At 33.3% G+C, this 22,367-nt stretch overlaps 6 protein-coding genes across 7 annotated transcripts in view; 3 read left to right on the top strand and 3 right to left on the bottom strand.

Moving 5' to 3' along the window:
* fusl (fuseless) overlaps positions 1–8,818 on the bottom strand; it is a 33,341-nt gene extending 24,523 nt beyond the window's left edge. Inside the window, exon 1 of the mRNA XM_065351134.1 lies at positions 7,842–8,818. Within this exon, the coding sequence (XP_065207206.1) occupies positions 7,842–8,375 (534 nt within the window). The 5' untranslated portion in view covers positions 8,376–8,818. The remainder of the gene's footprint in view (positions 1–7,841) is intronic.
* A 1,506-nt stretch (positions 8,819–10,324) lies between these two features.
* On the bottom strand, positions 10,325–11,636 carry LOC135836352 (TAR DNA-binding protein 43-like). The gene is made up of 5 exons (XM_065351136.1): positions 11,467–11,636; positions 11,189–11,336; positions 10,799–11,110; positions 10,568–10,716; positions 10,325–10,490 (listed from the first exon to the last, which is right to left on the bottom strand). Exons 2-5 carry the CDS (start codon positions 11,259–11,261, stop codon positions 10,335–10,337), a joined length of 690 nt encoding a protein of 229 aa, XP_065207208.1. The 5' UTR covers positions 11,262–11,336; positions 11,467–11,636; the 3' UTR covers positions 10,325–10,334.
* A 618-nt stretch (positions 11,637–12,254) lies between these two features.
* Positions 12,255–13,826, top strand: LOC135836356 (chromobox protein homolog 5-like). Its single transcript, XM_065351140.1, has 2 exons — positions 12,255–12,419; positions 12,918–13,826. Exon 2 carries the CDS (start codon positions 12,934–12,936, stop codon positions 13,453–13,455), a length of 522 nt encoding a protein of 173 aa, XP_065207212.1. The 5' UTR covers positions 12,255–12,419; positions 12,918–12,933; the 3' UTR covers positions 13,456–13,826.
* Positions 13,827–15,904: 2,078 nt separating this feature from the next.
* Positions 15,905–16,733, top strand: LOC135834094 (chromobox protein homolog 1-like). Its single transcript, XM_065347931.1, has 2 exons — positions 15,905–15,973; positions 16,143–16,733. The coding sequence occupies exons 1-2, from the start codon at positions 15,905–15,907 to the stop codon at positions 16,731–16,733; spliced, it is 660 nt and encodes a 219-aa protein (XP_065204003.1).
* Positions 16,734–17,293: 560 nt separating this feature from the next.
* On the bottom strand, positions 17,294–19,616 carry LOC135836354 (chromobox protein homolog 5-like). 2 transcript variants are annotated; one of them, XM_065351138.1, is made up of 2 exons: positions 19,457–19,616; positions 17,294–18,160 (listed from the first exon to the last, which is right to left on the bottom strand). In XM_065351138.1, exon 2 carries the CDS (start codon positions 18,144–18,146, stop codon positions 17,595–17,597), a length of 552 nt encoding a protein of 183 aa, XP_065207210.1. In that variant the 5' UTR covers positions 18,147–18,160; positions 19,457–19,616; the 3' UTR covers positions 17,294–17,594. The 2 variants fall into 2 exon arrangements, with proteins under 2 accessions (XP_065207210.1, XP_065207211.1); XM_065351139.1 differs by lacking the exon at positions 19,457–19,616 and adding an exon at positions 18,262–18,434.
* A 214-nt stretch (positions 19,617–19,830) lies between these two features.
* Positions 19,831–21,762, top strand: LOC135836353 (chromobox protein homolog 1-like). Its single transcript, XM_065351137.1, has 2 exons — positions 19,831–20,138; positions 20,303–21,762. Exon 2 carries the CDS (start codon positions 20,315–20,317, stop codon positions 20,897–20,899), a length of 585 nt encoding a protein of 194 aa, XP_065207209.1. The 5' UTR covers positions 19,831–20,138; positions 20,303–20,314; the 3' UTR covers positions 20,900–21,762.
* The last annotated feature ends 605 nt before the right edge of the window (positions 21,763–22,367 follow it).

Genomic DNA, 22,367 nt, shown 5'->3' with positions numbered 1-22,367 from the left:
TTGGAGCTTGTTTAGTCACCCACTAGACCGATTACACAAAATTCTTCCAAAATCGGTGGAGGAACCGTATAGTTCTTCACTAATCTCCAACAATTTCAAGATTAAAAATTCGAAAAATTGACGATTTTGAGCTGAAAGAAACAGACCTGGACAAAAAGTTGTGGAATCGGTCAAGTGAGTCACTGAACGAGCTGCAATCGCGTTCAAATAAGCTAAAGTTAAAGTGGAAAGTTTTTATAGCAAGCTTTTTTGAAAATTTTGAATTTCAATAATATAGCTGGAGTCTCCAGAACAGCTTTAAATAGCCTCCAATCGACTCAGCATGTTGAAATCAGTAAGTATTTCTAACATGGATTTTAGATTTTTAATTTCATTGGGTAGACTTTTATGGAAATTTTAACGCCCAAAAATCTGCTGGAGGCTCCAGAATTGCTCAAAACGGTTCGAACCCGTTTTCCATTCGATTCGGCGGATCAAAAATAGGGTACACGCCAAATTTCAGTTTTCTAGATCAATTTGGTGAAATTTTGATTTTTTCTCACCTTCGACTCTAAGATTTTCAAAAATTCATCAAAAATTGAAAAACTCACTTCGTTGGAATTGAAAAACTAAAACGCATTGAAGTGAATTTAGGCGGTTCTTATATGGAATTTCTCGAAAATCTGGAATCTCCAAAATATTGCTGGAGGCTCCAGAACGACTTGAAACCACTTCCAACTGACTTTTAGCACGTCGAAATTAATAACTAGGTAAAATTTTAGCTTTGCAACTTCATTGAGTTGAATTTTGTGGAAATTTCAACTTACAATAATCTGCTGGAGGCTCCAGAACTATTCAAAACGATTCGAAATCATTTTCAATAGATTTTGGGAGTCGAAAATAGGAATCATATCAAATTTCTGTCTTCTAGCTCGATTTAATAAAATTTTGATTTTTTCTCATGTTTTACTTGTATCTAAATTTTATTCTCAATTTCACCAGAAGTCGAAAAATGCACTTTGGCACCTAAAAACTTTAGCTGGTGATGTATTTTCGATTGCTCTTTGAGTTCAACGTTATTCATCGGCTCAGAAATTTTCCTATTGGTTTCAGGAAACCTCCCTTGTTGGTAAAATAAAATGGTAAAATGAAAAAGTTATTGTTAAAAATAACCACAAAAATACGAGACAAAAATCTGATATTTTTTGGTCAACATTTATGCCATTTTCTTATTTTTTTTAACCCTCAAAAAACATTTTAACAAAATTGTTGTGTTTTAATGTATTTTACCCTCACCCTTTGGGGGAGGGGGAGGTGCATCAAAAATGTCATTTATTATTTTAAAAGTTACCCCAAAAATGTTAAATGTTTTACAAAAGGAGTTACAAAGTGAAAATGTAAAACAAAGTTCATCATGCTGACCCTCTTCGCAGCTGTCTCTACATATTTAAAAAATGTCATGCAAATCCCATAAGGAACATGTTTCAAGGTGGAAAAAGGGAAAGAGCAGATGATGAAAAACAAAAGCGAAAAAATGTCTCAATTTAACGGAATTTTGTTACGATTATTTTGCTTAAAAATCATTTTTAAAAGCAATACTAATATATTAAATAAGTGTTAATTTTATGATTTTAATGAGTTCAACTGACAAATTTTCAATTTTTCGACTTCAGTCCATATCTCAAATACCCATACATTTAAATTTCTCCCAGGTAAATAATTATGTCTTAGTGCTCCATCCGGATAAAAGGATGCCTTCGACGATAATAAATTCATAGAAAATTTGAAAATGTCTCTGAAAAAAACCTTACCTACCTACTTTAAAACACCGTTGAACTTTTGACGTTCAAATAATCAATCATGTTTTGAAGACTAGAAAATGTACACATTTTAATCGATTTTCGCGGAATTTGTTAGAATATAATGAAATTTATTCAAGTTTTACAGTTGAATGAAATCAGTTTGGTTCTTTTTAATGTGATAGGAAAAATGTACTCGTTTATTTCGTGGAAAACGTATACAAATCCGAATAATGAAATCTATTCGCGGTAACAGTTCAATGAAATCAGTTTCAATCGCTTTTCTTCCTGACCTTTAGAACCAATCCTTTCAAAAAATAGATGATTTTCGTTATCATTCTTCAGAAATGAATTTTAGAACTGAGCTGCTTCAAAAAATTTCGAAAATTCAAGTGGGCGACATCGACTCGTACATTGAAAATCATAATAATCTTACGTTTCTAGATAAATTTCCAATATTTCCGGGAAAAAAGTCGAAGATTTCGGATCACCATCAGGAATCCCCTTCAAATAGCAAGATATTCTGACATGAATACAGAATACAGACAGGTAGATAAAGATAGATAACGATTTGTAGAATAAATAGGGCAAAACGCCCTGACGTCACAAGGTGTATAAATGGTGGTATCTCTTGATTCCCCTTACATATTGTAGGCTACATGCTAGTGATTGTACTGATTGTTTGTCCACTTTGCATTTTGATATGCCAAAACTTTCAAACCATCTCGAGGATCCCATTATATTATGGCTCTAAATTGTAGAGGATTTTGTCCTCTTTCCAAAAGTACTAAATTTTTTGAAATCCGCAAAAGTCTTCCTTGAGGAAATTGACTTAAGGAGCAGAAAAATGCGGCAAAATTCAACTCATTGTTCTTTCAGCTTTGCACTTTGCGGTGGCAGAACTTTTAAACCATCTCGAGGACCCCATTATTTTATGGCTCTAAATTGTAGAGAAATTTGTCCCCTTTCCAACGGTAATAAATTTTTTGAAATCCTCAAAGGTCTTCCTTGAGAAAATTGACTTAACGAGCCGAAAAATGCGGCAAAATTCAACTCATTGTTCTTTCAGCTTTGCACTTTGCGGTGGCAGAACTTTTAAACCATCTCGAGGACCCCATTATTTTATGGCTCTAAATTGTAGAGACATTTGTCCCCTTTCCAACGGTAATAAATTTTTTGAAATCCTCAAAGGTCTTCCTTGAGAAAATTGACTTAACGAGCCGAAAAATGAAGCTAATTCAACATATTTTTCTGTACACTTTGAACTTTGAGGCGACAGAGCTTTGAAACCATCTCGAGGACCCCATTATTTTATGGCTCTAAATTGTAGAGAAATTTGTCCCCTTTCCAACGGTAATAAATTTTTTGAAATCCTCAAAGGTCTTCCTTGAGAAAATTGACTTAACGAGCCGAAAAATGCGGCAAAATTCAACTCATTGTTCTTTCAGCTTTGCACTTTGCGGTGGCAGAACTTTTAAACCATCTCGAGGACCCCATTATTTTATGGCTCTAAATTGTAGAGAAATTTGTCCCCTTTCAAACGGTAATAAATTTTTTGAAATCCTCAAAGGTCTTCCTTGAGAAAATTGACTTAACGAGCCGAAAAATGAAGCTAATTCAACATATTTTTCTGTACACTTTGAACTTTGAGGCGACAGAGCTTTGAAACCATCTCGAGGACCCCATTATTTTATGGCTCTAAATTGTAGAGAAATTTGTCCCCTTTCCAACGGTAATAAATTTTTTGAAATCCTCAAAGGTCTTCCTTGAGAAAATTGACTTAACGAGCTGAAAAATGTAGCCAATTCAACATATTTTTCTGTACACTTTGAACTTTGAGGCGACAGAACTTTTAAACCATCTCGAGGACCCCATTATTTTATGGCTCTAAATTGTAGAGGATTTTGTCCTCTTTCCAACGGTACTACATTTTTTGAAATCCGCAAAGGCCTTCCTCGAGAAAAGTGACTTGACGAGCTGAAATGTAGAAGTAAACGGCATTGTTTACAGCTAGACTTGTAAGGTTTAGCCTACAAAACCAAGGGTTCAAGTATGCAACCTGAAATTCGCGTTTTGCCCTATAGCTAAGTTTACAACTCTTAGATCAAGTGTGTTGCGAAAACTCGAGGTATATATACGAGAGAATTTCGCCAAAGGCCTTTGAGGTCTGTGTTCACGACCACGCATCACCCGAGAGCGATGAAAACACTACAATTTCCGCTAATCCGGTTTGACCACGATCAACCCTGCGCATTACAACTTGTCAGAAGAAGAATACCTGACCAGGGTTGATCAATGCGTTCGTGAATGACTACGACCTTTTTTTGAATCGAGAAGAAACTCGAGAAAGCGAGCACAGCACACCTAGATTGTACCTCCACCTACCTGGTACTTCACCCACCTAGCTAGTTCGATATTTTTGTGTTATGAATTACGAACAGCGTATCTACTTGATTTTGATAAATCGGGTATTATTTTATTTATCCATTATTCGTATTTTATCTTACAACTCGTAAGCTAAAGCTATTATCACGCTTGAAATGAATGACTCTCATGATTTTTTAGTTCAAAATAAAAACCAGCTTAAACCACACGATTTGTTCAATTACCACGTGTACTATTTTGTTGTCACTTATGATAGTATTTTTTGAGTGTTTCGTACTCGATATAAATATTTAGATATAAAATTATTGATATCACGCAACATGATATTTGCTCGTGGATTTCAAACAAGTAAATAAAATAAGGGAAGCATTTAACATATTCGTGATTGAGAGCCGGAAAACTCGTTCCATAATCATACACATGTAACATGTTCCATACGAAATGCACATAAGGAAACTATACGAGGATATTACGAAATCGTTGTTAGATTTATTGGTAGAGCAAATTAAGTTATCTGAGTTGAATGAAGTTCGTATAGATTTGATTTCCGTTATTGTTTTGAAAATTCATAATTCAATCGATTTAGGGCATTTGGTTAGAGATATATAAAAAATTACAAATTTACATATGATAGAGGTAATTGAGATGTGGGCATAAGTACACAAAACACTCAACTGTCTCAAGTATACGAATAGAAAGTACATTACGTACCTACGTATGTGTATTGTGTAGGCATGTCTGAGTAGAACAATTTTGACATCCACGATACGAAAAGTTATTAAATTTTTTCAATTTCACCGTGAGGTACCCTGTTTGCCATACCAACCTACTCGTATATGCATCAATCAAGTACATAGGTACTTGGTACTTAATTATTTTAATGAATAAAATAATAAATATAAATTCATAGAAATGGTAAGAATACACGAACCACTGAATCTAAACAAACGTTGCTCTTTAAAATAAATTCTTTGTTTTTTCAACAAAAAAAAAATTATCAGATTTTACAACGAAATAACCCTAATTATAAAAATTGCTTTGTTCATTTTTTCTCATTGAATCTACTTTCCCACTTTTTCCCGCGTATTCCAGTTTATTTCCAATTTTTCAAATACCAAATGTAGGTACACTAAACAGTGGAAGGAGGAGGTGGCGAGGGTGGGGGGAGGGGTAAATTTTCTTCAAACAAATCAGCGAAGAATTTTACCAGAATGAAGGAACATGGTTTTTATTTTGAAAGCTCATTTTGACTAAGAAATTGATGTTGAGATCAACTGAAAGGGATTTTGACGTCAATGGCAAAGGCAAAAATTTACTTAATTCGACAACTTTTTTTCACAAGAAAATTGAAAAGGATAATCTGGAAGTCTCCAGGAGAGGGGTTTGAATTTCTAACATTCATCGTTACCTTGCTGACTTTTTAGTTCGGTAAAATCTTGAAAAAATTTGGAAACTGCATATTTGAACCGGACAAAATGGAATCGATGGAGAATCGCAAAAAATACCACCATTGGCGAATTTTGAAACATTCAAATTTGAGCCAAAAATGAATTTTAAAAAAAATTAGAAAACTGAATATTGGTTTGTACTCTATTTTTGACTTCCCAAAATCGATTATTGTGGTTTCAAGCCATTCTGGAGTCTCTTACAGAATTTCAACTCTCCAGTTTTTGAAAAAAAAAATGTAAGTAGGATGAAAATGAAATTCAGTACCTATAAACTCAAATTTTCCATATTTATGACCCTTTCCGTTGAGTTAGGCACATATTTTCAAAATCTTTTGGTGTCGTTTCAAATTGTGATTATTTAAAAAAAAACAAATCTGTAGGAGGTTCTCTAGAATGATTTGAAATCATTAGAAATCAACTTGGGAGGTCAAAAATAGGGTACAAACCAAATTTCAGCTTTATAGGTCAATTTGGTAAAATTTTGTTGTTTTTTTTTTCATTTTTGGCTCAAATTTAAATGTTTGAAAATTCGCCAAAAATCGAAAAATGAAATTTCAGCTGGTGGTATTTTTTGGGGTTCTCCATCGATTCCATTTTGTTCGGTTCAAAATTTGTTACATTAGTTGAGATACTACCCTTGTTAATTTTTGAAAATTTTAGCATCCACAATGCTCCATCCAATTTTAAAGCGAAAAGAGTAAACGCAGTAACAAAATGTTCAAAAATAGAAAGAATACTGCTTTCCAAAATGTCAAGAAATTTACCCCGCCCCACCATCCGTTTCCACACCTTTATACCCTAAATCTAGTTGATGTATTTATTTGATTTTTTAGTCAAAAAAATTCTTCAAGTGGAGAATCATTGATTATTTTCAAAAATTTTTGTGGCACATTCTCCCAATGAGTTTCTATGAGGATAAAAATATTCGTTCAATGTTACTCTCGCAGGAAGTTTGAAATTATGTTATAAAAAGAAACAAAAACAAACTCAAAATCTATCAAGCACAGAACAAATTTTTTATCAAGTACAAATAAAAAACGCTTTTCAACATGGCTTTTGAGCCACCTTGTATCTATTTTCAAAGGAAATTTTTACCATTAGATTTTAAAATTCGTTATTAAAATTTTGTTTAAATATTAAAAGCATAAAAAATCAAAAATAAATATGAGTGCAAAATTTAAAAAAAAAAAAATTGAACTGTGTATTTTTAATAAATGGGGGAACACAATGAGAAACACGTTTATTGAGGTTCAAATTGGAATCAGCAAAAAAATATTCTTGACAACTACTCAACATACTATACTCGTCTCAAATCAAAATTTCGGCCGAACAAAACGATCCCCAAGGCCGAAAATGCTTTCGAAACACGTTCTCTTGATAATTTCTGAAGGTACTTGAAAGTTTAAAAAATGGTGAACATTGGTATAAAGGCGAGAAACACGTCTAAAAATATTTCTAAAAAATACTAACTTTTTCAACGGGGTGTAGGGGTCATTTTCAAAATTTCAAAATCGATTTTAGAGGTTAAAAATGCTGAAAAAAATTGATAGCATTCGAAGACATTTATGCTAGAAACATTCACAGAAATTTCGTACCATCTGATCGAAAAATGTTCAAATTGAAGTTACCCCTCTCCTACCAGAGGAACGTAGATTTGTGAATTGCCACGATTGATTGAATATTTTTCAAAGATCTCAATTTGAATCCGTCTCTCCATTTAAGCACAAATTTGAAAGTAACTTTTGAAATGATTCAATTTTTAGGGTGATAATATTTATTAAAAGATAGATAATTTATTACCTATATCGAATAAAGTTGAGTTATCAACTCTTACATAATCTAGACTTGATGGGCATTTCGGTCCATATTACTTCAGACCAACTTAAATCAAAAAAATAATAAAAATATCATTTCCTCGTTGATTTTTCTATTTTCTAAAATGTACTCTACTAATCAACCAATCAAACAGGTTGCCAATCGAATAGAATGAGGCGTCGTTCTTATTCTAGATCGCGATACCCAGACATACACAAGAATCTTCAAATTTCTCCCATTCAATTAAATTGAACATAATTTTAGATCTATCTAATCGCGTTCGATCGAGTCTTGAAATTCGTTCAAGAAAACGCATCGTATCACGTGTATGTAACAACCGTTCTCATCAAACGAATAGGCAAATTTCAAAAAAAAAATAAATGAAATTATGTAGAGAAAAATCATCAAAACTCACTTCTGTTTCAAACATAGTTGGAAAAAGGAACACATCTTCAGGACAACTATCATCAGCCACTCCATGGCCACCGACCAAATTAATTAATCTTCTGCAAATAAATAACGTTACGGAAATGGTAACTGTCGAATACAGCACAAATGCCACGTGACTAAAAATTTTGAAAGAATTCGCAAATTCCCACACGTAATTCCACTGTGAGACACCGAACGTTGCGAAAACATAAATATACAACTTTGAAAATACGCTAAACAAGAATTTGTTTTTTAAAAAATGACGAGCAACGTCGTAAGCAAAATGCGGCGTGATGTTCAAAATGAAGTACATTGTCACTCCTACAATAGGAATAAATCTTGAAACTTTGACTTCCAGTTGATCCGAGAGATCCCATGTGGAGGCTGTGAAAATCACCGATGCTGGGAGAATGATTAAAATGAACGTACAGAAATCAAAAAGATTTAAAATTTTGGGTTTCTCTCCGTGTAATTCATGACTAGCTGGTTTCGATTCGATGTGAACACCTTTTTCGTGCATAAGAACTGTTTAACGAGTTGATTGAAATTAATTTAAGTAGGTATTTGATATCACGCACTAGTAACAAGTCAGATAGGTAGATGCACTCACAAATTCATCAATTTTTCACAAAAATGCCACATTATTACGAATTTACTTAAATTTGAAAACATTAAAGTCAATGTTCGAAACACTTTCTTCGAGTACACGATTTGAATTTGGTTTTATTCTAGACATTCGATTCCTTTAATCAATCGTTATCGTACGCGAATTTCAATAAATCAATCACTTCACTTATTTATGTACGGTACCATTTACATATTGTATTATGCGATCACAATTAAATACATGTTATGAAATTTTATACTTGAAGTACCTACGCACTTCAGTCAGACATTTCGTTAGTGTAACGAAAAAAATTCGAGGAAAAAAACGTTGAAAATTCATCGATCTTCGGTTACTATAAAATGAAACTTCTAAATGCGATGTGTTTATCTAAACTCATTAAAGTTTGATTTCATTCTATCTTATCAAGTTCGAAATCTCACTTCATCTTACTATAAAACGAATTATTGACAAATTACCCAGGTGCTTACCTATAAATTTAAGAGTTAATTGATGCATTATTGTAATTCATGCACTTTGCCGCTTTTATTTTGAAAATGGTCTTATCAGCTTACCTAACAAGTTATTTTACAATTCGTTAAAATATTGAAGATTCGGTTGAAATGAATTTCACACCATTTAACATAAAGCTACAAACAAGCAGATAGGTGGTACTTTTTATCTTTTGACGCAAATTCTCTGTAAAAGAAAAAGTACCGGCATGTAACTTCAGCAGACGAATATTATAGTTCATCAATTGATGACTCTTTATGAATGAAATGAGTAATGTTTTTTTTTAAATGCGAAAACTTATATTCATGTTTTGGAAGTTTATTCTGTTCTGCTCGGGAAATGAGACATTTCCGAAACATTACTATAATTTTTCATATTTCAGAGATACTAACACGTATGGCCAATCGCTGGATTTTCTCAACACTTAACACAGAGCCTTTGAATGGCTTCAACAAAAATAATACGGTAATTTTATAATACCACAATTGAGATTAAAGAGGGGGGAAAAGGGTACTGAGAATTCGCGAAGTTTAGAAACAGATGCAGACAAGTCAACGTATCACAAGAGAGACTATACTGTAGTAGTTAGAAATAAAATTTTCAAAACTGCAAACAAATCAATTTAAAACTATTTTAATTATGATTCATAAAAACGTCTAAAATTTCGCAAAAATGATTTAAAATACTTGGTACAAAAACCGATAACTATTATTACTCAAAACACGCCGATAATTTATAAAAATTCCAATAAGACTACAAGAAACATTATGAAAATCACCGAGAATATTGAAAGTTTTTAATATAATTTTTAATTCCAAAAATATGAGACACAAATGAAACACTTCAGCAAGTAGTGTGTTGTGAATTTCGTTAGATGTTACAAATCATCAGAGATGTTGAAATAACCACAATTAAGGTGAGGATGTTTATGATCAAATTAGTTTTAAAATTTAACAACTTGTTTCAATTACTGCAAACTTTAAGGTATACTACGCCATTCTCAATGAGTTGATGAAAATCAGACATAATCTTGAAACCAAGAACGCGTTTAAAAAAACGATTCAAAATTAACACAACCGTCATTAACTTTAAAAAAAAAACTAAGCTAAACTAAATGCTGCATTCTAAATAATACAATAAACTAAAAAAATGAATGAAATTTCGAACAAAAAAAAAAAGGTAAACGAATCAACTCCGAGTCAATCAATATTTTACTTACGTCTTCCTCATAACGATGTTTGAATTTGGAATCGCCGTAATTTCCTGAAAATATCATTAAATAAGAAAAATTACCACAACTGATCGCACGTCGCATGCATACAAATTGACCAAAAAAAGAAATCAGCAACCCACCTTGCAGCGTTACGCATTGATAAGTAAACGACGAGTAGCTTTTTTATAAACCAGTACATCACACCATTGATCATGGATCCTATGTCTCAGTGATACCACTTGAGCTTGAGCTCGCTCGTCTGTGAATTTGATTATACCAAACCTTCTACACTTCTCCGAATTGGCCTGCCAAGGAAAATCAACATTTATCAGATCAGCTAACTCAATCTTATCATTATGAATAAAACATAACAGAATCGTACCTCAGCGAACATTAAATCACCAAATCTCGAAAAATAATCACGTAAATCTGCACTGGTAGTATTCTCAGGTATCCCTAACACCGCCAACTCTTCAGTTTCTGATTCGGAACTACCCAAAGTATCGTCAGCTTCAATTTTACTGCTATCATCTGAAAAATGGACGTAAACCATCACCAAAACAGAATATAAGATGTAAATAAGCGAGTATACGAACAGATGGAAGTAATGTACTTTTCTTACGTTGAGGTTGAGGTTGAGGATAAATACAATAAAACGGTCTTCCAGTCCATCCGTCTTCCGGTGGATAGAGTTTTTGATTGGATAGTTTTACAGCACGTTCGCGATCATCAAAAAAATATCTCAATCCGACAGCACCGGGATAGTACGTGGTTAATACCGAAACAGCGAGCGTTTTGTCATCTTCGCAAGGGATTTCAATACTTTCCCAATTCTGAATATTGACCACTTCAACGAAATGTGAATTGTTTGATCCTAATCTGCAGGATGTTTCTGCACCATCAACTCTTACTCTTTTCGTATCAACTGTGAAAAAATCATACTATCGGTAATGCCGAACATATGTAATAGGTATGTAACATGATAAATTTTTGAGTTATTTACTATTATCTTTCTCAATCCAATTGATTTCGGAGCAGTATAATCTAAGACGTTTCGCCGGTTTTGCATTCTCCATACTTGTTACTTAGATGTATGTCTTTTGGGTACTTCGAAGTTCGAAATTTGTTCAGGTTTGATTGACGCGTAGACCCTGCAGAAACAAGGTAACAAATTAGAGAACTTACAAACGATCAAATATTAGCAAAAAATACAAATATACAAATGAATGGAATGTTTTAAATGGGAATAGGTACGTCGTGATCATCACATTCATGCCTTACTTCCGGTAATAGATGAGCAATATTTCAAACTCTGCTATGTGTACGAGTTGATCTACGAAACAAAAGAACTTCAAATGAATAAAGGAACAATGTATAAAATAAAACTTCACAGTACGTTGTCTGCTTTTCGTTTTGATTATTGAAGTTTGATCAGACGAGAATAGTGGTGTTGATATATCGATATCTTAAACGATATATCGATATGAGATCCAATATCGACATATCGATATGAAAAATCAATATCGACGATATATCGTATCGTCAAAAATTGAGGAAAAAATGCACGAAAACAGCCAAAAATATGAGTAAAAATTGAAATTAGAAAGAAATTTTTAAAATTTTTTCAAAAAAAAATTTTCTCACTTTTTTAAAAATCTATAAAAAAACTTTTTGTCGTACCAAATTTTTTGCAGTTGTTAATTCGCAATTAAACTTAAATGACTGAGTATACAAATGGGAAAAATAGGTACTTTCAAGGCAATATTGAAGATATCGATATATCGACGATATATCGATATCTGTTGGAAAAATATCGTGATATATCGATATAAAATTTTTCTAAATATCAACATCACTAGACGAGAATGATGGAACAACCAAAATTATAGATAGGTTATCTATGATCATGGAACAGCTGATTGTAAGCACGTGTTCGATAATAGTTTGCCTATCTTTTGTTAGGTAGGAATTCAAATTTCACCTGTCTTTAGCGCTTTTACGTAAAAAATATGAACTACACGAACAAATTGACTGAAAATTTTCCTGGTCGAATGGATACGATAGAAGGAGGTTGTCAATTCGTTGAATGAGAATCGCGACTGTATTTTTTGCTATTTGATGTTTTTCCACTGTAATTTTGTTTCGAAGCGTCTCTTTCGAATTTGATGTCGGAAACACCGTTTATGTAATAAACTACGTGTATAAGCATATTTATTATCCAGCTACCGATTACAGTAAGTATTTTCATCATTTACTTTTGATATCGTTCATGGACGATGCAATATTCATGCTCACACAATTGTATTTTGCCGATCGTGAATAACACATAAAACATGGAATTAGATTACTCGCGAGTGCGTTACAGTAATAAATCTTCTTCCTCTCACGATATTGTAGTACTTTTAATTCATCTCCGTACATTTCGTGTAATATTTATTACGATTACGGAATTTTGTAAACTGTATTGGAATGCATGTGTAAACATTGATCAGACATTTTTTTTTCATTTCCCTCCGATCACACGTTTCTGCAACCCTCCGTAAAATGATTTCTATAACGCATCTCTCGTCAAATTTCTCGAATCGAATAATGAAATAGTGTTTCCCACAACACTCGGTTATTTTCGGAATTGTACCAATGAACTGACGCATGAACATTATTTGTAAACAAATTCCCGCCTTAAGGATATCGCATTTCATTTGTGTAATAATCGACCGGTATTTTTGTTACAGTATCTATCAAGACATCATGAGCGGTTCAGGATCCGAAGAAGAAGAGTATGTCGTCGAAAAAATTATCGATAAGCGGACAGTGAACGGTAAAGTTCAGTACTTCTTGAAATGGAAGGGATATGATGAAAGCGAAAACACCTGGGAGCCGCACGAAAACTTGGAATGTCCCGAATTGATAGCGGAGTTCGAAAGAAAATGGGAAAAGAAACAAGAAGAGAAGAAGAACGCTAGAAAGCTTAAAATTTCCAGTGAAGACGACGCGAAAGAAAAGAAGAAAAAACGCTCAACCGAACCAGTCAAGGCTCAACCTAAGGTAGAAACTAATAAATTAAACGGATTCGAAAGGGGTTTGAAACCGGAGCGTATTATTGGTGCGACTGATACCTCCGGTGAACTGATGTTTTTGATGAAATGGGAAGGCACGGATGAAGCCGATTTAGTGCGTTCCGTGGACGCGAGAACAAAGTGTCCCCAGTTAATCATAGAATTTTATGAGAAACACTTGACTTGGAATAATGCCTCCGAAGACAACAAATGATTTTTACGATATTGTATATGTACTTTTTTTATTTCATTTAATTGATTTTTAAATTCGTTACTTCTATATATATATTATTTGTCTTATTTACGAGTATGGAATTTTTAATTGTGAAATATTGAATTTTTACTATTGCAAACAGTTATCACGTAGTGAGTCACTATATTTTTTTTTTTTTTTGCAAAAGAAGAATATTATAATGCATAAGGATGAATGAAAACTTTTTTTATTTTTTGCTTATGTTGTCGATCGTGAGATGAAAGGTTTCCATTTAATTTTTAAGTTGCGTCATCTTAGCGCGTGATCCGAACGTTGTATCATTTTGTTTCTGTATTAAGACCCAGAAAAATTCAATAAAATACTCGTTGGTATTCGTTTAGTTTTTATTTTTATTTTTTTTTCAACTTCTGGTTTTAATGATGTATGTTGATAAGTGATAAAAATATTCTCAATCATGGAAACTAGAATAATCGATTCGTAAAAGGTACGAACGTCTGATAAAATTACTTATCGTATTTTCGGCGGTAAATGCTCTGATCTGATAAGTTATCTTCATTATTAGTCTCATTATTCAACACCAAAATAACTCTGCCTTCCTGCATTTCAGGTTGTTATCGTAATCCTTCGTGTTGGACATTGAAAAATGTATTTCAGTGTGATCAATGGTATCTTAATACACTTATAATTGTGCATCAGCTGGCGCATTATCTATCGAAATGACTCATTAGTCACTGAAATAGCTTATTTTCAAATTATTACGTGCGTTTTAAGGTATTGGAAAATATTTTCACCGAAGTGAAGTCGCCTTCGGTTTAATTTGCCGGCAAAGAACATCAAGTGATTGACGAGTCGTCAGTGCAACATTGTACTTGGAATGGTGTTTTTTTCTAAAGCTCAAGTTGTGCACTCATTTTTGATTGTAACCTTTTTTTTTATGCAGAAACGTGTAGTAATAAAAAAAGATACTGCAGTTCAGATCGACGTAATTCGTTATAATTTATTTTTTATTATTAATTTTCTCGTCATAGCGAAAAAAATAATTATTTTCTACGCCATGTTGTGACTTGGACCTTTGGCGCGATTTTTCAATTTTCCATTCCCTTGTGTGGTTTCTCGTTATCGTTTTTATTTCCTTGATACAGGTACAGATGTTCGAAGGGTACAGGTGAGTGGCTTTTTTAGCTCTATTTTCATGTACTCTTCTTGAATCGTTGAAATATCAATATAAACAACGGTTAGCGACGGTTGGAGCCAGTTTTGAGCTACAAGCGACGTTACTTCGCTTGGCAATCGGCACTCGGCAGGCATGATGATCCGGGACCGGCTAACGAATAGCAATAGCCGAATTAACGCGGGAAAAAATGCTACGAGATGGAAGAGCTCCCATTATTTTATTGAACGTGTATTTCTGATCTGACGACGAAAAGAATAGAGAATTTTAGTTTCAATTTTCTATGAATTTTCAAAATATAACACAAATTGATAGATACGTAGGTAGTTTTGAAAATTTAACAAAAAATTGTATTCGTATAAATCTTTTAGTTTTTAAGTATCATTGAAATGAAACTCCTCGACAAGATATTCCATGGTGAATAACGAACCATTCATGAATTCATAATAAATTACACACTACAATTCAAGACAGCGAAGTATCAATCAATTTAATAAATTGATGAATATTATAAACGTCGATAACAAGTGTTACATTACGTATCTGGAAAATTTATTTCATTCCAGACTCCAGTGCATTGTGCACAACTTACGAATAGAAAAATCAACGTTTCAGTTTCACATTTTTTTGGAAACGAAAACGAAAAGTAAAGAATTTTCTATGAAAAGTAGGCAGCAAAGCAAGAGCAAATGTGACACGAAATTTAAAAATCCTTGCATTTTACCCTCTTCCCTCTTTCTCATCTATACTCTAACACAATGCAAATATCCATCGCGAGTTCGCGACACAACACAAAAAAAATAATATACAAAGAGAAAAGGACGTACGCTTTGCTGTGGGAGCAGGTTTCATCTTCTAGAAATTTTTTACCATACCTACAATACCTACTGTTCATCCTTGAAAAATAAAATCACGAAACTCTGCCCATGCTCTACACAACAACGGCTCATTTCATTTTCATTTTTCGTCGGTTGTATTGTGTTTGTTTGTTCGAATTCGATTCGATTTTTTCAAGTATTTTATTTTGGCCATATTTGCCAATTCTACTACACAAGTGAAAATTTTATATCATCGAGTCGTCCATTCGCAATACTGTGGTAAGTTTTACGAAAATTTACATCTAATTAGTATATTGTTTCTGGGAAAAACGTGGCTATCGTAGTCGTAGCATTTGAAAGAAAATGTGAAATGAAAGCTATCGAATTTAGCCATTGAGTATGAGTAAGTTGTGCACTCGTTTCCGTTGTATCTTCACGTATGGATTATGTAAATCTGTTCATGAAGGCGCTACGCGGCGTGCCTTATGTTGCTGTGAATTATACAACATCTGCTAATCATTTCGACCTAGTAAAAAAAATCACAAATGTTCTTTTCTGTCAACAACCTCGCAAAATTCAGATTATATTCGCCGACCTTCCTTAAACTATATCGTGGCATGACTCATTTGTTTTGACTAATTTTATCGTGTGTTGAACGCATTTATCTAATCGAATGTTTTTTTTTTCAATGTTTTCAGGTGAAAATGAAAGGTGGTCGAGGCAACGACACTTATATCGTCGAAAAAATCGTCGACAAAAAAGTTGAAAACGGCGTAGAAAAGTTCTTCGTCAAATGGCTTGGTTGGTCGTCAAAGACCAATACATGGGAGCCCCGTGAGCACTTGGCAGAGTGCGAAGATCTAATCGAGGAGTTTGAGTCGCGAAAAACACCAAGCAAGCGAGGATCGAAGGGCTTTGTAAAGAGAAAATCATCCAAAGGAGCCGCCACCCCCAATGGAAACGTGTCTCTGAATACATCAGCATCGACAGCGAAGCCGAAAAACGTCGCCGGTGTCGAATTAGACGATATTGAAAACGAGACGACGAACGGCAGTAAAGGCCCCAAGAATAAAAAGAGAAATTCCGAAAAAGTAGGATTTGCACGAGGTCTGACGCCCCTAGAAATTGTTGGAGCTGTCGAGAATAATGGGACGTATTGTTTTTTGATAAAATGGGAAGGTAGCGACGAAACAGATATTGTACCGGCGATTGACGCTCACAAGTTCTGCCCGCAACTTGTTATACAGTTTTACGAGAAGAGAATTATGTGGAAACCAGTCACAAAATAAGTCGAACAATTCGAGTGATCCATTTATTGTGATCGATTTCTAATTTTAAGGTTCCTGTTGTAAAATATTAACTTTATTTCGCTTACTCATAAATTTAAGTTTAAATATTTTATTCGATGACATTACTTTTACAGTAAGTTTTCTCAGTGATAGTATTTTTGAATTTATTGTATGTAATAAATGTTCCATTTTTTGTATTACTTTCTTGTTATTATTTGGTTTTAGTGTGTGTTTGTGTAAGTTGTGCACGCGTTTTGTGATATCAAGTTTCAAAAAAGGTACCCGAATTTGAACAAGCAGTGATCTTTTTTATATCTGAAATGGTACCGGTTTTGTTTACTTTGACCGCTGATAGAATAGAAGTAGTTTATCTCGAACAAATATTTATATTTCAGTCAATTGGTCAAAGATACTTTCATAATATCACCATTGGTAGGACGAGGAACGTAGATATTTTGATTTTTTCGCGCTTGGATCATTCATTTAATTACGACTTCGTAAATCGACGATATTAAAAACCTGACCAAAAATGCGAGGTAAAATATTTTTCAAAAATGAAATCACGTATCAAAACACTGGTTTATTTAGACGAATAGGTACATAAATGCATTAACATAGTCACAATGAATTATCAGCAAAAAATGAATAATAAAAAAAGCTTATAATAATGGAAACAATTGAATACATATTTACAACACAGCTGAAAAAAATTACAAACGTACACATATAAAATTAAATTTTACGTCGACATCTCACAATTATAGATACATACAAACTGGACTGAGTCACACAATGGAGCTTATAACGAAAATTTCATCAATAAAAATAATAATACTCGTAACAAAAATTTCATCAAAATAATCAATCATTCCACATGACGTGTTTTTCATAAAAATCTATAACTAATTGAGGACATTTTTCTTTCGCATCCTTTGAACATACCAGTTCCAATTCACCATTCTTCCACTGCATTAATAGCATGAGTTCTCCTGGGACATTCGAAGCGCCTAAAATTATATCTGGTTCCAAGCCGCGTTGAAACCCATTATCTTTTGGTATTGGTATTGATTTACTACTAGACGATGCTTGAGGATCATTATTGGAGCGAGTGTTTTCTCTATTTTCATTTGCTGGACGTTTTTTCGAACTTAAAGGACCAGGTTTACTTTTAACTGTAGCAGTCGTAGATAGCGAATTTTTCTCTCGTTGTTTTTTCTTCTTTTCGTTAGTTAATTTGTCTTCAAAATCTTGTATAAGTTCGAAGCAATTCAGATTACCTTCTGGTTCCCATGTGTTGTACTCTTCGGTAAAACCTTCCCATTTGAGGTAATACTCGACTATCCCGTTACGAATTCGTTTCTGGATGATTCTCTCAACAATGTAATCTTCTCCTTCTTCTGAATCTGAATTCATTGTAATATTAAGCTCTGCAAAAAAGCGAAAAAATACCTGCGTTAATTCTACCGAATGGAAAAATTCTATTCATTGCGTCATTCTGAAAACATGAATTCTTTGGATTTTATTTCACCTTGAGGTCACCACTTTTACGATGAAAAATAACACTTTTTACAAATTTTCACACCGGTAATATTTTCAAAATTGTTTTCTAATCGAGATGTGTTTTTATGGCATTATTATCAATCAACCCATAAAACAAAAAACAACTAAACTAAGGACCGGGACCCGGGGACCGGAAGCAGGTGAGAGGACAAGAGGAGCGAGTACTTTTACTGCAGTGTTGATTCACCTGTATTTTCAAATTCCCTTCCAAAACAAATTCATTGAATACAATTAATTTACTAGAGTTTATAAAAAATTACTCCACTATTAATTACAAAAAATAAACGTAAGCATCTAGATCTGTGATAATTTTCAACGTTTGGCAGAATTTGTAGTGAAAATTTTAAATTTTCCATTCGATAAGGAAGGAGGGTTTATATAAGTTGTGCACCCAAAAATGAAGTTTCTCCAAATACTGTTTAATAATAATTGTAAAATCTACATCGTAACTGAGGGTATTGACTTGAAGCATCACTCAAGTGATTCATCCTCATCGCAATCAATTCAAGTAAAAAAAAGTCCCACAATTTCGCATTCACGATTTGGTGTTTTAAAAGTCAAAGGAGGTTTATGATTCAACTTCTGGAACCAACAATAATGTGCATTTATAAATAAAAATTTGTTTCTGCACTTTCAAAATTATTAAATTGAAAATTTATATCAATTTTTGAATGGATTGAATACAAATAATGAAGCTTGGAGCCAGCATGCATGAAAATATTGTGTCAATCAAATGAATATTTTCACGAAGTTCGTAAAGCTAATGTAAAACATTTGTATACAAAGAGTTTCATTATTTGAAGATTTGTGTTTTGTACGAGAACTTTTTTTTCAAACGGAAGTATATTCAAAGGCCATGAACACTACAAAAAACGGAAATAGGTAGTTATGTAATAGCCGGCATCCGCACAATGATTGTAAACATACAATCAACACGCCATTTTAAACGATTTTTTGGGAATTTCGTTCGTCACTAACGACAGAATAATATGGTTACATTTCAGTACTTCCTCAACATACAAGTTTTACTGTTTGAACTCAACTCGATTTGAATTTTTCATAATACATACGAATGCGATTATTTTGTAAATAAAATACTCTTGGATCAACAAAAATTACATAAAATGCTATTACACTTTCACTAAAAACATAAAAATACTCACGTCAACAGCTGATTGAATGCCATTAAATGCAATTCCAGCAATACGTTATATGAATATGAAATTCAAATTTAATTTATAATTCACTCGGACAATTTTTTTTTCAATTTTAATTGTACAAATAATTTGATAACAAATTTTTTTGATAAGAGATTCTTTTCTTGCTTTTTGCATGGAGCATCTCTATGTGTTTTTGAGCCAAGCGCCGTTTGAGTTCGGTGACCTTGGAATTGGGAAAAAATTATAGTTCAAAACGAAAGTTGTAGATTACGTGTGCGTGTTTCAGTTCAAGTTCCCTCGCTTTTCCCTCCTAGAAATCAGTGATAATACCGTCGAAGCTGATTGGTCAATAGCCGCTGACTTGTTGGTCACAGCGGTGAGGGGAATGTGAGAATTCGTAACAACAGAAAACAGAAAATGAAAGCAAGCAACTGGCAAGTGTCGTGATTTTAGCCGAAAAATTCGTTATTGTGACCATCGTTCAGCAAAAAATTGAAGAATTTCGAGTACTTTGTTACTCTTGCGTGCCTGTTTTAATAAAGTGAATATTTGTGTTACAATGAACTAAGCTAAGTTGTTGCTACTTGCTTGCTGTATGTGTAAGAAACATCGAGCGTGCGAAAGAAATTAGGAAAGGACTGTGATTTCACTCATCCTATGAGATACTGCTTTGGTGAAAATTTTAGTAAGTATTGTTTTCACTGTTTCAGAATATAACAACATTCTACGCATGGAGATGAGTTTTTACGTCTTTCTCATTTGCAGCGTTTTGCAACAGAGCAACACGTTCTTGTAATCAATTCGACATTAGCGTTGAGGCAATGTTTTAAATTTTCGGTATCCTTTCAGGTATACATCAACATGAGTGACGAACTCGTACCTGCAGTGGAAGAAGAATTTATCGTTGAGAAAATTCTTGACAAAAGAACGGAGCCGGACGGTAGTGTGAGGTATTTATTAAAATGGAAGGGCTATGGCGACGAGGACAATACGTGGGAACCGCCGGAGAATATGGACTGCGAGGACCTTCTTGAAGAATTCGAAAAAAAACTATCCAAACCAAAAAAAAGAAGAAAACGAATCATTGAGCCTGATGACGACGGTGATTCTAGAAGACAATCTAATGAGAGTGAATCATCGATAGGTTCCAATACCATCGCTCATCAAAGGAAACCGAAAAAGTCTCATGGTTCGGAATCACGTAAATCTTCCACCGTTAGTAATAATTGTTCGTCGAATGTTAAAGTAAGCGATTTTGATCGGTGTGTACCCTCTGAGATTCTTGGTGTCACTAAAGTTGGCGGATCGTTGAAATTTTTAATGAAATGGGAAGGTATAGAAAGAGCTACTTTTGTACTCGCTAAAGAAGCTAATATTGTTTGTCCACAACTGGTCATTGACTACTACGAATCAAGACTTCAGTTGTTTGACCCCAAAATGAGGTAAACGCGAAATAGTTGACGATACTTCTAATTTCTTACGATATGTGTACTAGACTGTTCTTTTGTTGCCATTGTATATTATTTTAGTTTTAATTTGAGAGTGATTCGAGTAAACTGAAATGGCAGTTCATTGTTTCGTTACGTTTCTAATATGTTAATTGTTCCAAGATGTTTTTATATTTTAAAAATCTTTAAATTTGAGCCAAGAGATCTTTGTATTATCGTATATATTGGTTTTTCGTTCCTTCATTTTTTTCTTTTGACTAGCCCTCGACTCAGCGAGGAATAAAATCAATACAAAGTAAATTATATTGTATTACTTCGTGTTAGATTTTATTTAGCTTAAGTATATTCTTATGATTCATCGTTTTAAGTCTTACCATTCTGCATTCATTCTGCATGAATGTATTCTTTATTCCATTGTCAAGATTTCAGGAGTATTTATTTTAAATTATCAAATATGATTTGCATTTTTGAGCAGAGTGAGAACAGTGATCGTCGATGATGAATTTGACATAATTTTCAGATTGGAAATGTTTTTCTTTTTGAAAAATAATTGTAAAAATAATTTATTGTTCGGTCAGTCGGTCACTTTCTCATTTTAAAATATTTTAAATACTGACTTGTGAGTAAAAATTACTTTTCGAGCAATATATGAAATGAATTCTCTTGTTATGGTTACAGTAACTATTCAGTTTTTGTTTTTATTTTATTTTTTTGTTCTATCAATGAAGAAGCAAAAAAAAAGTCTTTGAACTTTAAGTATAGAATCTTCCTCGTACGTAATTATCAAGTTTTTTACGCTTATGCATGACATTATGATTATTTTGTCTTTTGTCCTTGTTCGATTAAAATTTTTTTGAAGTAGCGAATGTGTTATCAAAGTTATTTCTGTTGTTTTGATTCTAATGATTAGGTAATGAAATTAAGGGGTTATTTTTTATTCATAATTCCTTCACTGATGTATGTGACTTCACTTTTTGTGACTTGACCTGTTGGCTGTTTGATACTAATTCAGTATAATAGTGTTGTACAGACAGATTGAGATTTTTCTTTGTAGTTTATGGAAATTATTAATAACTAAGTAAGTATCACTCACGGTTTATGAGTTCACCACACAGAACCAACCGTGAATTAATTATACACCTTAATCCACTCTGTCAACTCAGTCCAGTCCAGACAATTCTTAATTTTCAAATTCAAAGCCACACATTGGGAAGTAGAGTACCTTTCGGCTTTCAAGATCGGCGAAAGCTCATTGAGCGAAGGAGCTTGAGCTTTGTCTTTTGTGGCATGTGCTCTTGGCCTCTGACTGAAATGTTCAAACTTCAAAGTTTAATTAAAGTCGCACTCGCATGTTGAAAAAATCGAAAAAAATATGAATTTCTTTTAAAAAATAATTATAAAATTGTAGAGAAGTAGTTAACGACTCTAGCGGATTATCACTGATGTAAGCTCAAAAGTGGCAGTGC

This window comes from Planococcus citri, chromosome 2 (genome assembly GCF_950023065.1).
Source record: "Planococcus citri chromosome 2, ihPlaCitr1.1, whole genome shotgun sequence".
Lineage (NCBI taxonomy): Eukaryota > Metazoa > Arthropoda > Insecta > Hemiptera > Pseudococcidae > Planococcus > Planococcus citri.
This window is presented reverse-complemented; position numbering and strand designations above follow the sequence as displayed.